This window comes from Leptopilina boulardi, unplaced genomic scaffold (assembly GCF_019393585.1).
Source record: "Leptopilina boulardi isolate dan_hultmark-lab unplaced genomic scaffold, ZJU_Lbou_2.1 LbouV2_399, whole genome shotgun sequence".
In the NCBI taxonomy this organism is placed as follows: Eukaryota; Metazoa; Arthropoda; class Insecta; order Hymenoptera; family Figitidae; genus Leptopilina; species Leptopilina boulardi.
Window position 1 is genome coordinate 493,760 of NW_026137972.1, and position 13,313 is coordinate 507,072.

General features: G+C 23.3%; 2 protein-coding genes across 5 annotated transcripts in view; one reads left to right on the plus strand and one right to left on the minus strand.

Annotated features, from left to right (window-relative positions):
• Nucleotides 1-259: 259 nt before the first annotated feature.
• On the plus strand, nucleotides 260-7,028 carry LOC127289098 (protein RER1). Its single transcript, XM_051316867.1, has 6 exons — nucleotides 260-442; nucleotides 2,091-2,191; nucleotides 4,057-4,161; nucleotides 4,244-4,340; nucleotides 5,073-5,290; nucleotides 6,641-7,028. Exons 1-6 carry the CDS (start codon nucleotides 310-312, stop codon nucleotides 6,725-6,727), a joined length of 741 nt encoding a protein of 246 aa, XP_051172824.1. The 5' UTR covers nucleotides 260-309; the 3' UTR covers nucleotides 6,728-7,028.
• An 848-nt stretch (nucleotides 7,029-7,876) lies between these two features.
• LOC127289094 (diuretic hormone receptor-like) overlaps nucleotides 7,877-13,313 on the minus strand; it is an 86,021-nt gene continuing 80,584 nt past the window's right edge. For 2 of the 4 annotated variants that reach the window (XM_051316859.1, XM_051316860.1), the window contains exons 9-12: nucleotides 12,336-12,455; nucleotides 11,811-11,996; nucleotides 11,371-11,525; nucleotides 7,877-9,232 (exon numbers count right to left, since the gene is read on the minus strand). In XM_051316859.1, the coding sequence (XP_051172816.1) occupies nucleotides 9,097-9,232; nucleotides 11,371-11,525; nucleotides 11,811-11,996; nucleotides 12,336-12,455 (597 nt within the window). In that variant the 3' untranslated portion in view covers nucleotides 7,877-9,096. Of the gene's footprint in view, nucleotides 9,233-10,971; nucleotides 11,008-11,370; nucleotides 11,526-11,810; nucleotides 11,997-12,335; nucleotides 12,456-13,313 lie in introns of all 4 variants that reach the window. The other 2 variants (XM_051316862.1, XM_051316861.1) reach the window with 2 other exon arrangements.

Consider the following 13,313-nt stretch of genomic DNA (forward strand, 5'->3'; position numbering starts at 1 on the left):
GGTCTTTCTACAATATATTGAAATAATCGATCACGCTCTAAATTAGAATGTTCGAAATCGAAAAAGAACCCTTTTTAACGAATCTAGTTTAAAAGTGATAAAAATACCGAAAATATAAAAAGTGCCGAAACTAAAATGTGAACAATACCCCGACATTAAACATTTCGGACGTTCCACTTTGCTACGTTCGTAACAAACAATTCAATTCGTCATTTCCGAACCCTGCTTTACAATCTTTTTGTTCCTATATGAACTTGAATTTATATACTTGTGGAAAATTGTCAAAATTTTATATTCCACAGTCCATCTATGCAATATAATTTGGTGATTAGATTCATTGATGTTGTGACGTGTAATAAATTTTTAACTAAAAAAAAAGAAGTTAATTTCATCGTGAATCAATATAGTGTAGATAAAGAAACCCTAGTAACTAATAGTTTAGGTATGTATTCGATACAATTTATTTGTTTAGTTATTTTTTTCATATAAATATAAACAACAAATACATTATTTCGAGGTTAGGTCCGATAGTTTAAAGTAGGTAAAAAAATGAAGAAATTTTAAAGAACTTTATATTTCTTTTTTAAAAGACACACTATATTTATATTTTTTTTTAAATGAAATGGACTTTAAAATACAAATATCAAAAATATGTAGAATTTAATTTAATTATTTCTTCGACAAAAAAAGGGGAAAATGAACTGTTCTCATTTTCTCAATTTTGTTGACTTTTTTCTATTTTAATTATCATTTTATCAACTATTTTATCATGTATAGAATAATTTTCAAAATATAAAGATTACAGTGAAAATACTTATTGTCAAAGATAAGTGATTAAAAGCTTTTAATTTTGTAATTTTTCATGACGTAGCATTATTTAGTTCACTAAGTGTATGTATATATATGTATATATTTTTTCTATTTTCTTGATAATTTATTCATCGATAATTGTTTAATTACCTTTTCCAATTCTATTAATTTACAAATACTTTTTTTAAATTACTAATTTCATATTAAAAATTAATAATGTTTAAATAGTTTCATAGGTTATTTTGTGGATTAGTCACGTAAGTTTAGTGAAATTATTATGCTTTGAAAATAGTCAATTTATTTTTCAAAAAAATAAAATAAAAATAATAATACTGTACTAAAAAAAAATATTAAATACTTATTTATATTAATATTTTAAAGTGCCATCATTTGGTACTAATATTCAATATTAGTAATGTTAATATTCGAATTTTAATAGTCAAATTAAATTAATAAATGAATTATAAAAATTAAGTTTAATACTTAATAAAATAATAAACAATTATTTATTCTTATTATTATTAAACAATAAGTTAATAAAATTGATAATATTAATAATAATAATCATATTAACAAAAAAATAAATAAGCAAGTAAATAATAATTAAATTAAATAATACAATAATTATAAAAAAAACGATTCTTAAATCTATTTGCAAATCTATTATTAATTTTTTTTTGCAAAACATATGTTAAAAATTGGTTGGAGTAATTTTTTTCAACTTATTTTAATTAAGTTGTTATTTTACTTATTTATTATTATTTTATTGTTTTTTTTTAAAAAAGAAAACGTATCAATCAATGTTAAGTACACAACCTACTTTGTCAGGGTCAAATGCTTAATCGCATTTCTCATACATTTGTTTAATATTTCCTAATGTCATATTAATCATATATATGGGATTGCAACTTTTACCTTTGTTAACAGTGTTTTAATGAATCCTGTAATTTAAAAAAAAGAATATTGTTCAAGAATTTAATTTTCTAAGTGCTATTTATTTTATAATGTAAAGAAAACTCGTGATAAACATTTTGTTTTCTTGAAAAGTACTTTTTTTCAGAAGTGTATATTTTTATTATATTATTTTTACATTACTAATTAATTCATATTTTATTTATATATTTATAATAAACATTTTAATTTTTTGCCATTTAAATTTTGAAAAATATAGTTACAGAAAAAAAAGATATATACTGTTATTTTGAAATAAAAAAAAAAATTTGAGTATGATTGTGAAAAATTCAGAAAAATAATTTTCTATATTATTTTTATTGTTTCAGATTTTTATTTTAAGAAATCTCCTACAATGATGTACGATGAAGATTTGGACGGTTCATCTGGAAGGAATGTGATTAGTCAAAAAATGTTTCGAATGTCACAGGTTGATTATTCTTTTTTATTGGCTTTTAAACAGTGTGACAGGGCCTCTATCGACTCTTAAAAACTTTGAAATCATGAATTTTAAAAATTTAACCTTCAATTATTAAAATTTTTCCAAAATTATTATATTTTGAGATATTATAATGAACTTAGTCCAAGACAAATGAATAAAATTCAAATTTATGCATAAATATGGAATTTAGACAGAGATCTAAAAATAATAATAATAAAATGGAAGATAAAGAAGAAGATAGTGAAATATCGAAGACTCTCTCAGATTACATAAATAAAGATGGGGAAGAATTATTAGAACAAACAATTAAAAATACAAAAAAAGTCTAAAATTAAAAAGAAACAAAAAAAATTTGGGGTTTTATGGATATTTTTGATGAAACTCAAATAAAAATAACAGATTACGAAGGAGATGAATATGAATCAAGTGATGAAGATAGAGAATTGTTAAATAAAACTGAAAGATTTTGATGATTTCATGCACGAATTAGGGAGTGGGAGTTAAAAAAAATAAAAAAAGGTTTAGTTACTGTAGCATCTCAACAAAAAGAAAATTTTAATAATTACACAAGAGAAAGATCTAAAATTAAAGAAAAAATTGAACAAAATAAACGAGAAATAGAAGAATTAATGATTATCTGAATTTCAATTTATCAAAATTTTAATTGATTTATGTTTCAATTTTACCAAATTTTAATCTAAACAAATTTTTAATTCATCCAAGTTTCAATTTATTCTATATTTTCATTTAAATTTTAAATGATCTAATTTTCAATTTTTTTAAAATAGTTAAATTATCGAAGAAATTGATAAAAATTTGCGATGAATTTTAGTTCAATTTTTTTTAATTATTTGGATATAATAGAAATAATGCAATTCTGAAAGAATTACAATTGTAATTTAAACATTATTTTAATTTTAAAATATTTTAAATTAATAATTTTTCAAGTAATTCAGTTTTTGAAAAATTTATTCATAATTTTAAGTTAAAATTAAATTTTTTTTATTAAAAATTAAAATTTGACTTAAAAAGTGATTTTTCTTAATGATTTTCAAAAAATTTGTTAAAGTTGTCAATGATAAATGAAAGGTTTTTTTAAAAATGTTTTTACTTAAATGTTGTGTTTTGTGGCGCTAAAATGTTACTCAAAACTTTCAAGATGATTTCAGGGTTTATATTATCTATTTGTAAAAAATATTAAACAAAACAAATAAAATGATAAGGAAGTGGGTTATATTTATAGAATTACCGCTCTAAATTTTATGTACACATATAACTATAAAGAAGTGTGAATTCTACTATTTCAACGTCAAAAAAACATTCTTTACATGATTTTTTATTTAAAAGAATTGTAATTTAAGTAATTTTTAATTTAACAGAATTCTCATCAATCGAATTTTATATGATTTGAATTTTTAAATGACAAATTCCAATTCATCGAATTTTCATTTGTCCGAAATTACATATGACCAAACAAACAATCGACAGAAAGATTTCGGCATATGTAATTTTTAAAATTGCGCCGAAATCTTTCTGTCGATTGATCGGCCATTTGTAATTTCGGACAAATAAAAATTTGATGAATTGGGATTTCTCTAATTTATAAATTCGAGTCACATAAAATTTGATTGAATGCAATGAGAATTCTTTTAAATAAAAAGTCATGTATAGAAAATGACTATAAAATAGATATTCTGCCAAACAAAAATTCGGTAGCTAAAAATTTGGTTAAGTAAAAATTCGTATAAAAAGAAAATCTGTGAAATGCTAATATGTGCGCCTCATTAGCATAATTATTTGATATGGAATTCAACATATTTTTTAATATATGATAATAATTATTATTATTACAGTTTTATCAAAGTTGGCTAGACCGTTGTGCTCCACATGTTATATGGAGATGGGTTTTCGCAGTAGCTTTAATAATAATATTTCTAATTCGCATTCTTGTGGTACAGGTGAGATACATAAATAAAATTTTCTTCAAATTTTAAAGATAGAAAGGCAAGAACAAAAAAAATAATACTTTTTTAATTACAGGGATGGTATATAATCACATATGGTCTGGGCATTTATCATCTTAACTTATTTATTGCATTTCTTACACCAAAAATAGATCCAGCAATGGATTTCGACGGTAAGTAATTTTATACTTTGTTAATTAATCTTTTAATATTTTTTCTTTAAAAATTGTGTTTTTGGGGGTGTTCAATACATTTTTAAAAAATAACGCTAATTTTTTTTCATTATTGCAATAATAAAAAAAAATATACGTAATTTCAAAAAAATTGTTCTCGCTAAAGTAATTGCTGTTCTATTACGAAATTTACGGGAGTTATTGTTAACATCAAATACTATAATTATAAAAAAATATTTTTTTATCGAGTTTTAAAAAAAAAAATTAATTCAAGAATATTTTTTCATCAGACATTTTTTTTTAAATATATTACATTTTATTCTGTGTAATTAAAAAAAAATGTTGAGTCCCATTAGATAACAAGAAAAAAGATACATGTATTTAAAAAAAAAAATTATCAAAATCTTGATTCAGAGAAAATTTAAAGTATTTTGAAAATTTTGAAAAAAGACTTGTGAGCTTTTATTCTACACTTATTAAATAGAACATATCTAGAGAGTGTTACCTTAAAAATCTACAAAAAGGGTAAGAAAATTCAAATTCAAAATTTTGAATTTGAATTTTCTTACCCTTATTGTAGGTTTGATTGGCTTGAGAGCGTATAGTCGAACATAGCGCGAGTTATTATATCCAGGTGCTCATATGTCTACAAAAATAATATATTTTTAATTTATAAATTTGAAAACTTGGAAAATAATTTTTATTTAAATATAAATTAAATATTAATTATAGACTCAGATGGACCAGAATTACCAACAAAATCCAATGAGGAATTTAGGCCATTTATACGACGGTTACCAGAATTTAAATTTTGGCATGCAGTAACAATTTCTACAATTAGTGCAACTATACTAACCTTCTTCGATATGTTCAATATTCCAGTATTTTGGCCTATTCTTGTTATGTATTTTATTACTCTTTTCTGCATTACCATGAAACGACAAATTAAGGTAAGATATTATTTAATTATATATTTTTTGAAATTTAGTATTTAAAAAAACTATAATATATTAAATTATTTAATATTACTTTAAATTTTTGAAAAAAATTTTCAATTAAAACTCCATTTATTTCTATATTTTTATTTTATTTATTTCTATTTTTTATCCATTTCGGTTTTGTTTTTCGATTAACGGTTTCGGATGACATCCCTGCTATATTAATAATAATTAAAAACAAAAATTTTACCAAATATTTTTTTTAATTTAATAATTTATTTTTTAATTTACAAATACTGTCCTTGAATAAAAAAAAAGTTTGACTAATTGCAAAAAAAAAGTATTCAGTTTTATTCATAAATCCACTCCGTAGTTAATATGGATTAAGAAATTTTACAATAATTTGAAAATGTCTCACTACGTGTCTTATATTTTGAATTTAGAAATGGAAATGAATGTACAAACTTTCGTAATTAGCTTTTGAACTTTTAGAAAGTTCGAGGGAAGATATAGTGATAATGAAATTTTTGAAAAGGTGGGTGAATTTGTTACAGAAAAAAGAGACTGTAATAAAATAAAGGATTATTATTAATAATAAAAATAAATAGTTTTTCTTCAAGTTCGGAAAACTGATAGGATAGAATAGAATAGGATTTGAAGAAAAATCTCCTAACCCTAATTTAATAAATTTTTTTAGCCAATTTGTAACAATAAAGAAATAATTCAATTTTAAGAATTGCAAAAAATTAAGAAAAAACATGTAAATATCTCCGGAGTTTTATAAAATTTTTGATCTATTTTTAGTCAAACTTTTTTTTTGTTTTAGACACAATGAGTTTAATGTATAATTTTTACATATTTTTAAATATGACATTTTATTTTTTAAAGTGGAATAAGGATTCTAAAAGGAATCTATTTAAAAAAACAACTGTTCTTATATATTACATATATATATATTTTTCTTTTCTTATATTTTTTTTATAGAAAACGTTTATTTAAAAATTTTTTCACATACTTTTTTTAAATATAATATACATTAAAACATTCTGAAACTATTATTATAATATATATATATATATATTTATAGATTTTTGTCGGTTCATAATAATAAAATAATCTGGAAATAAATAGATTTATACTTATTTCACATAAATATTTATCGTAAAAGTGTAACAAAATTATTTTTACATTTTTCCTTTGTTATTTTTGTTTCAAAACTGTTATGTATATATTTTTTACTTGTTTATAATTAAGTTACTAATTAAAAATAAATGATTTATTTAAAAAATATATATGTTTTTTTGGAAATAATTTGGATTGAGAAAATAATTGTTGTTCTTTTTTTTCTCTTTTTTCTTACAGCACATGTTGAAATATCGATACTTGCCGTTCACACATGGGAAACCACGATATCAAAATCACGAAGACACAACTAGGTTGATGAAATGAGATGTTTGATTTGTGTGAGCATATTAGGTTTATTATTATATTTCAAATTTCAATGTGTAAATGTGCGAAGACTTCTATTGAAAAAAAAATTTTTGTCCCATTAGTAATTTTTTTTATATATATATATAGAATGAATCAGTGTATGAAAGTAAATATGTGAAAATGGAAGAAAATGTTAAGTATGTATGAGATTAAAAAAGCAAATGAATAATTCTTTATAAATGGAATGAGACAATTTTTTGAATCTTGTGTAAAATTGAATTGTCTTAATATATTTGTATAATAAAACTTGTACAAAGTATTGTTAGGTTTGACACTTTGAAAAAAAATGTGGACATGATAACAATATTGCATCATGATTAACTTTGTTCGATTATCATTTAAAAATAATGAAGATGCAGTTTTTTTCGTATTTAATAATCGACATTTAGAAAATGGACTATTCTCATTCTTATACTAAAAAAAATCTGCCATTTGTTTTCAGTTAGATTCTGTTTTTTTCCCAAGAAAAATAGAATATTTTCTTTACATATATATACTATAGGAAAATGTCATTTTTTCTTTTTAAGAAAAAAGATTTACGATTTTAGAAAAAAGCCTTTTATTCAATTTTAGAAAAAAGCTTTTTATTCGATTTTAGAAAAGAAAAAAAAATTCGCATCTTTTAGCTGTTGTTGATCATTTAACAATGACAGAAAAAAATGTTTTCTTAACAAATAAGACTTAAGAAAATATCTTGTAGAATTTTTTTTTTTTTTTTTTTTTTGATTTTATACATTAAGAATATTCTACTTGTTTTTAAAGCTAATATTATGTGACTTTAGGGTGGGGTAAAAAAATTAAAAATTTGATTTTTTTTTAATTTTACCATCAATTTTGTTTTGTGTCAAAAAAATATATTTTTTTTTTATTTATAAAAATTCCGTTGGGTCCGAAAAAAATTAACATTGATTTCCACTGAGAAATTTTTTTTATTTTTTGTTATTATTTTTTTCATTTCTCTATTTATTTATATTTAAATAATATTTTTATTTGAACTGTATAAATCAAATATAAATTTATTTATTTACTATTTTATACAAAAAAATAATTTGCTATTCAATTATCAAAAATTTCCCATTTTTTTATATGCAAATTATATTTCTTTAAAAAAAAATTTTCAAAGAATGAAAATTTTTGCTTTAATTATGAAATAAATTAATTTTTTTTATAGAAAAGGAAAAAAATTCCAGAAAAAAATACGAAATTCAATATTAATTTTCGCTGATTCTACGGCATGGATTAATACTGATTAAAAAAAATACGTTTTCATATTTTTTAACATTAATTTTCAAAAAATACGTACCTTATATTTTTTTTGACAAAACAAATTTTTGGGATACATGAATAAGTTCTAAAAGTCAATTGTTAGAATTTTCATTAAAAGGAATTTTATTTTTTTGATTTATTATTTTGCAGAATTTTCATTAAACTGATTTTCTATAGTACAGAATTTTTATATAACCGAAAATTTTCTTCACAGAATTTTTATTTAACATAATAGCCATTTAAATGAATTTTTATTAGGTAGAATTTAATTGCATAGAATTTTCTTTTAGATGAATTTTCATTTTTTCGAATTGTCATTTGATAGAATTTCCATATAACCGATGTTTCATATCACAGAATTTATATCAAACTGAAAAATCATTTAACTGAATTTTTAATTGATAGAATTTTCATTTGTCCGAAATTGCAAATGACCGAACAATCAATCGACAGAAAGATTTCGGCGCGATTTTTAAAAGTAACCAATCACAATTTTATGAATAATTTTTGATTGCTTAATTTTAAAATTCACGCCTAAAATTTTTTGTCGATTGTTCGGTCATTTGCAATTTCGGACAAATGAAAAATTCTACCAATTACAAAATAATTTTAAATGATTTTTCGGTTAAGTATAAATTCTCTAATATAAAAAAACCAATTTAATGAAAATCATACAAAATAATAATTCAAATAAATAAAATTCTGCTCAATGAAAATTATATTCAATGAAATTCTATTAAAAGAAAATTCTAAAAATTGATTTTTAGAACATTCATGCGTCTCAAATATTTAAGGGATTAAGATTAAGAAAATGTTAATTTTTACTTTTTTTGACCCACTTTAAATATTGTGATTTGCTTTTTTCAATAATAAAGATGGTTCGATAAACGTCAATGACATCGAGATATGTTGTCGCCTGAGCCCTTTATTTGGGGGGGGGGGGGTAGGAGGTAATAAATGTGTGAGTCTTCAGAATAATAATTTCGAAGCAGGGCTTTGAATATGTATATATATTCTCATACATTAATTATGTGTGTGTACAAAAAAAAGGAATGAAAACTTTACTCCTCAGTGATGATTTTGCTGGACTTATCGAGAAATGCAGTCGTTGAATTTGTTCCAATTACTGTAGTCGTTGTCGTTTCGCTCACTGTCGATTCCCTTTTTCTATACGGATCTGTTGGCTGACAATACAGCCTGAAACAAATCCTTTTTCAATTTATAAAACACGAAAAACATTTGTTAAGCCATCGCAGTGATTTTATCGTTTTAAAAAGAAAAGTCTTAATTTTTTGTTTTTAAAAAAAGTATTTTTTTTCTTGCTTCATTTAGTCATTAAAATAGTGAGACTAATACTTTAAGTTTTAGTTACTAAAAATACAATAAATAAAAACTAAAAATGTAGAATTAATATTTCGTTTTAAGAATATAAAAATGAAATCTAAAATTATTATGTAAGAAAAAATTGAAACTTTCTAAACATTTTTTTTAAAACGACTCACTTTCCTTCGATGGCTTCAATGGGAAATTTTTTTTTTCATTTGTTAAGGTTTATTGAAAAGTTGTAAACGAAATATTTAATATGGCCCTCGTGCAATTATATTCGGCAGAACTTGTATAATATAAAATTCACTGTAAAACGGTTTGACCAAAAAAAAAAAACAACAAAAAAACAAAAAGAAAAGAAAGATTGAAAAAAAGAAAGAATAATGTTCTGTACAATTTTTTTGTAGATCTGTTGTAAATGATTTTACTATAATCTTTATAATATATATATAGAAATTCATGCGAATTTGAAAATAATTTTACAGCAATTTAATAAAAAATTGTTATAAGTCCACAAATCCAATAAATTTTTATGACTTCATCTAAAAAGACAGACTTTGTTTTTCATTTGAGTTGCTTTCTCTGTAAAATATAAACTTAAACATTTACAATATTGTAATTTTAATTTAAAGGAAATAATAATAATAATAATAATAATAATAATAATAATAATCTACTGTGGATCAGGAACTTAAGATACAAAATTAAAATTAATAACAGATACAATATGGATTTTTTATTTATTTATTTAATAATGGACTGGACAATCTATATAAACAATTTTTTTTCGTCTTGTATTGAAACTTTTGTCAGAATATTTTAAAATTTTATTGCTGACAAAAAAAATTTTTGTGAGTAGAAAAAATATTTGGAAAAAATAGTTGAAAAAAAAGTTTTAATTTGTTTTTGTAGTAGTTTTGAAAATTAAAAGTTTTGAAATTTTAATAAAATGGATTTTGCAAATGAAATTTTTATAAAAAGTTCGTTTTGATCCACATTAGATTCCGGAAATTAAATTAAATTAATTAAAATATCAATATGCGTCAATATTTCGTAAAATTCTTTATTTCCAGTGAATCGAATTTTCAGGACTCGGATTTTTTAGTCGATATACATTTCAAGAAAAGTCGAAAAAGTTGATTTTTTATTTTTAACAAATTTAATTAGTTAATAAATTTTTTATTTCAAATAACTTTTTTTGGTTTTTTTTGGTTTCATGAATTTATTTTTACTTTCAATTTACAAATTGTACGTCTAATAAAATTGAGCGCGACATTTAAATTTTCCACGTATAAATCAATTATCTACTTTACCTACAGTTCATAGATTGGAAACTCGATGTATAAAATTTCTACAAGCAAAATTCGATTTAACAAAAGTTCGAGCAAATGGAGATCATTTTGATGAAATAAAAGTTCTGCCGTTTAAAAATTCGGCTAAATATTTTAAAAAATTTTTAATTTTTCACTTACAAAAATGCAGATAAAAAATCGATCCATTGGAAATTAATTGATTTTAAGATAATTAAATGTCTCAGCTTTTCTTTATTATTTCGAATAAATTTATTTACTTTCTTTATTTTATTATAATAATAATTATTATTTATTTACCTTCAGTTTTTGAGAAACCATAACCCGCGGAACCAACTGTGGATCAAAATCCTGAATTTAAAAACTATTAAATGATAATTTTTTGCATTTGATTTTTTTTTGTACTTTCACTAACGGTTTTTTAATATTTTTTATTATTTTAAGAATTTACCTGTAATATTTAGCAAAATAAATTGATTTTAAATTATCTAATACATTAATTATTATTGTTGAAATAAAATACTTTTGTCTGCTCTTAAAAACCTGATCCACAATAATACGGTGTCTCTTACCCCTCTTTAATATGCGCGTAATTTTTTTTATGTATTAGCCTTTTTTAAAAAATAAAAAAGAGTAGAGGAAATTGAGCACAATAGGATATTCCCATGAGGACTACGACCGTGGCAGCTTTTCTCATACCTTATACTTTCAGTTCTCGAACGGGGTGACCAGTTATTGTAATACCTTCGATCTGTTCCGAGGTTGCGAGCAGTACTCCATCTGGCAAAATGATGTCGAACAGTATTCTGCACTTCAGTATTGAGAAAGCAATAAAATAACGCCACTGACAAACCCTGAAATATCATTTTTATCAAAATTATAAACTTTCAATATTCCAAAAGATAGGAAACATGTTTCTTAAAATTATATTACCTATCTCATGAAATTTTTTTTATCATTTTATGATTTGGGAATTAAACCAATGGGAAATTCTGACCAAAGATATAACCGGTGCAATGGTGACTAAACAATATCCACAATATAAATTATTATTATTATATTTATATAGATATATATTCCAGACGTTGTGAGGGTCAAAATTTTTTATATTTTTTTGTTACTAAAAGTGATGAAGTTACCTGAGAAGATAAAAGAAAAGCTCTTGCGAATGTGAAGATATTAGCAACATGTCCTTCCTCCGGACCTGCCAGCACCAGAACATAAGTTACACCAAGAAGCGGTATTAGCACCAAAAGAGCTTTACTAGCCTTGCGATATTGCTGCGTTTCCACATTATTTGCAGACCTTAGTTTCGTTATTAAAACCTAAAAAAAGATTAAAAATATACTCTAAATGAAGCTTTTATATCTGAGGCTATTGAGAAAATACACAAAGCGGTTTTTTGCTTCATAAAAATGGATAAAAATAATAAATTTTAATATTTCGTTAGCCTGATAAAAAAAACTCAAAAATATAGTAATCTCTAGGAAATGCTTTCTAAAAAAATCTTTCCAATGGAGAAATTTGTAAAAATATTCTAATAATAAATGGATATACTAAAAATTTTTTACTCTGCGCACACAGCTTAGACTTTAGACATATTGTCCATTATTTCCAAAAGAATGGCGATTTTTATTTGCAAACATAAATATAGCGCTACTCACCCACATTATCATAAAAAGAAAAATGACGTTTACGCAAAGTACGCCAATAGCAGGGGCTTGGTAAAACCAGTCGTAAGGGTGCGGTATCATCCAGGGACAATGCCTCCATAAAACAACGTCCTGTTAAGAAAAATTCGAATCAGTTGAATGAACAGAAAGCTGTTAAACGATAACAAGTTTGCTCCGCTTTAAACAATTATATCACGAACCCCTCATTTCAACCAATTATATGGAATCGATATTTATAATTTTTTTTGAACGTACAAGCTTTTAAAAACGTACGCATTAATTTCACGCTATAATTAATCATAATTTTCTATTAAATTTTTTTTCTGGAAAATATTTTGTACCTTTGTAAATAGGTATAAGTTAAATTTATGTGTTTAAACTTTTTCCAAGGGAATACTAACCACTTGACTAGGAAGGAATACTGAATGAGTACTGGAGAAACTGAACTCTTGGGTGAACTGACGACTTAATTGCTATGAAGTAAAAGGCATCACTCTTCAAGTCCATAGTAATCAAGACATTGCTTCACCCAGCAGTTTAATTAAACCTTTGTTCTGCATCAATCTCCTTCAAGCAGGATATTAACAACTAAATTTTACCATAAGGAAAATTATATTAAACCCAATAAAGCTGTACTGTAACTAACAACATACTAATCACTTTAGGAGTAATTTTTGCTTTAAATTTGTTCCTAATTGTATTTCCTCCAGCGCTCCGATCTACAAGTTCCAACCTTGACTAACATTTTTTTTCGTTTTTTTCCTAATGCCCGTGCCCCGTAACTTTTAAACTTCTAATGCAATCATTTTTCAATGCTCACAGTAATAAGATTGCATTTTGAATCATTCCAACATCTTCCCAACCATATGAGATAATACGCAACATTCGGGAATCAAATTCTTTTGGAAAAAAAATATAAACGAACGTTTTTGCAAACTTGAACTAATTACCGCATTGTTTGAGGAAATA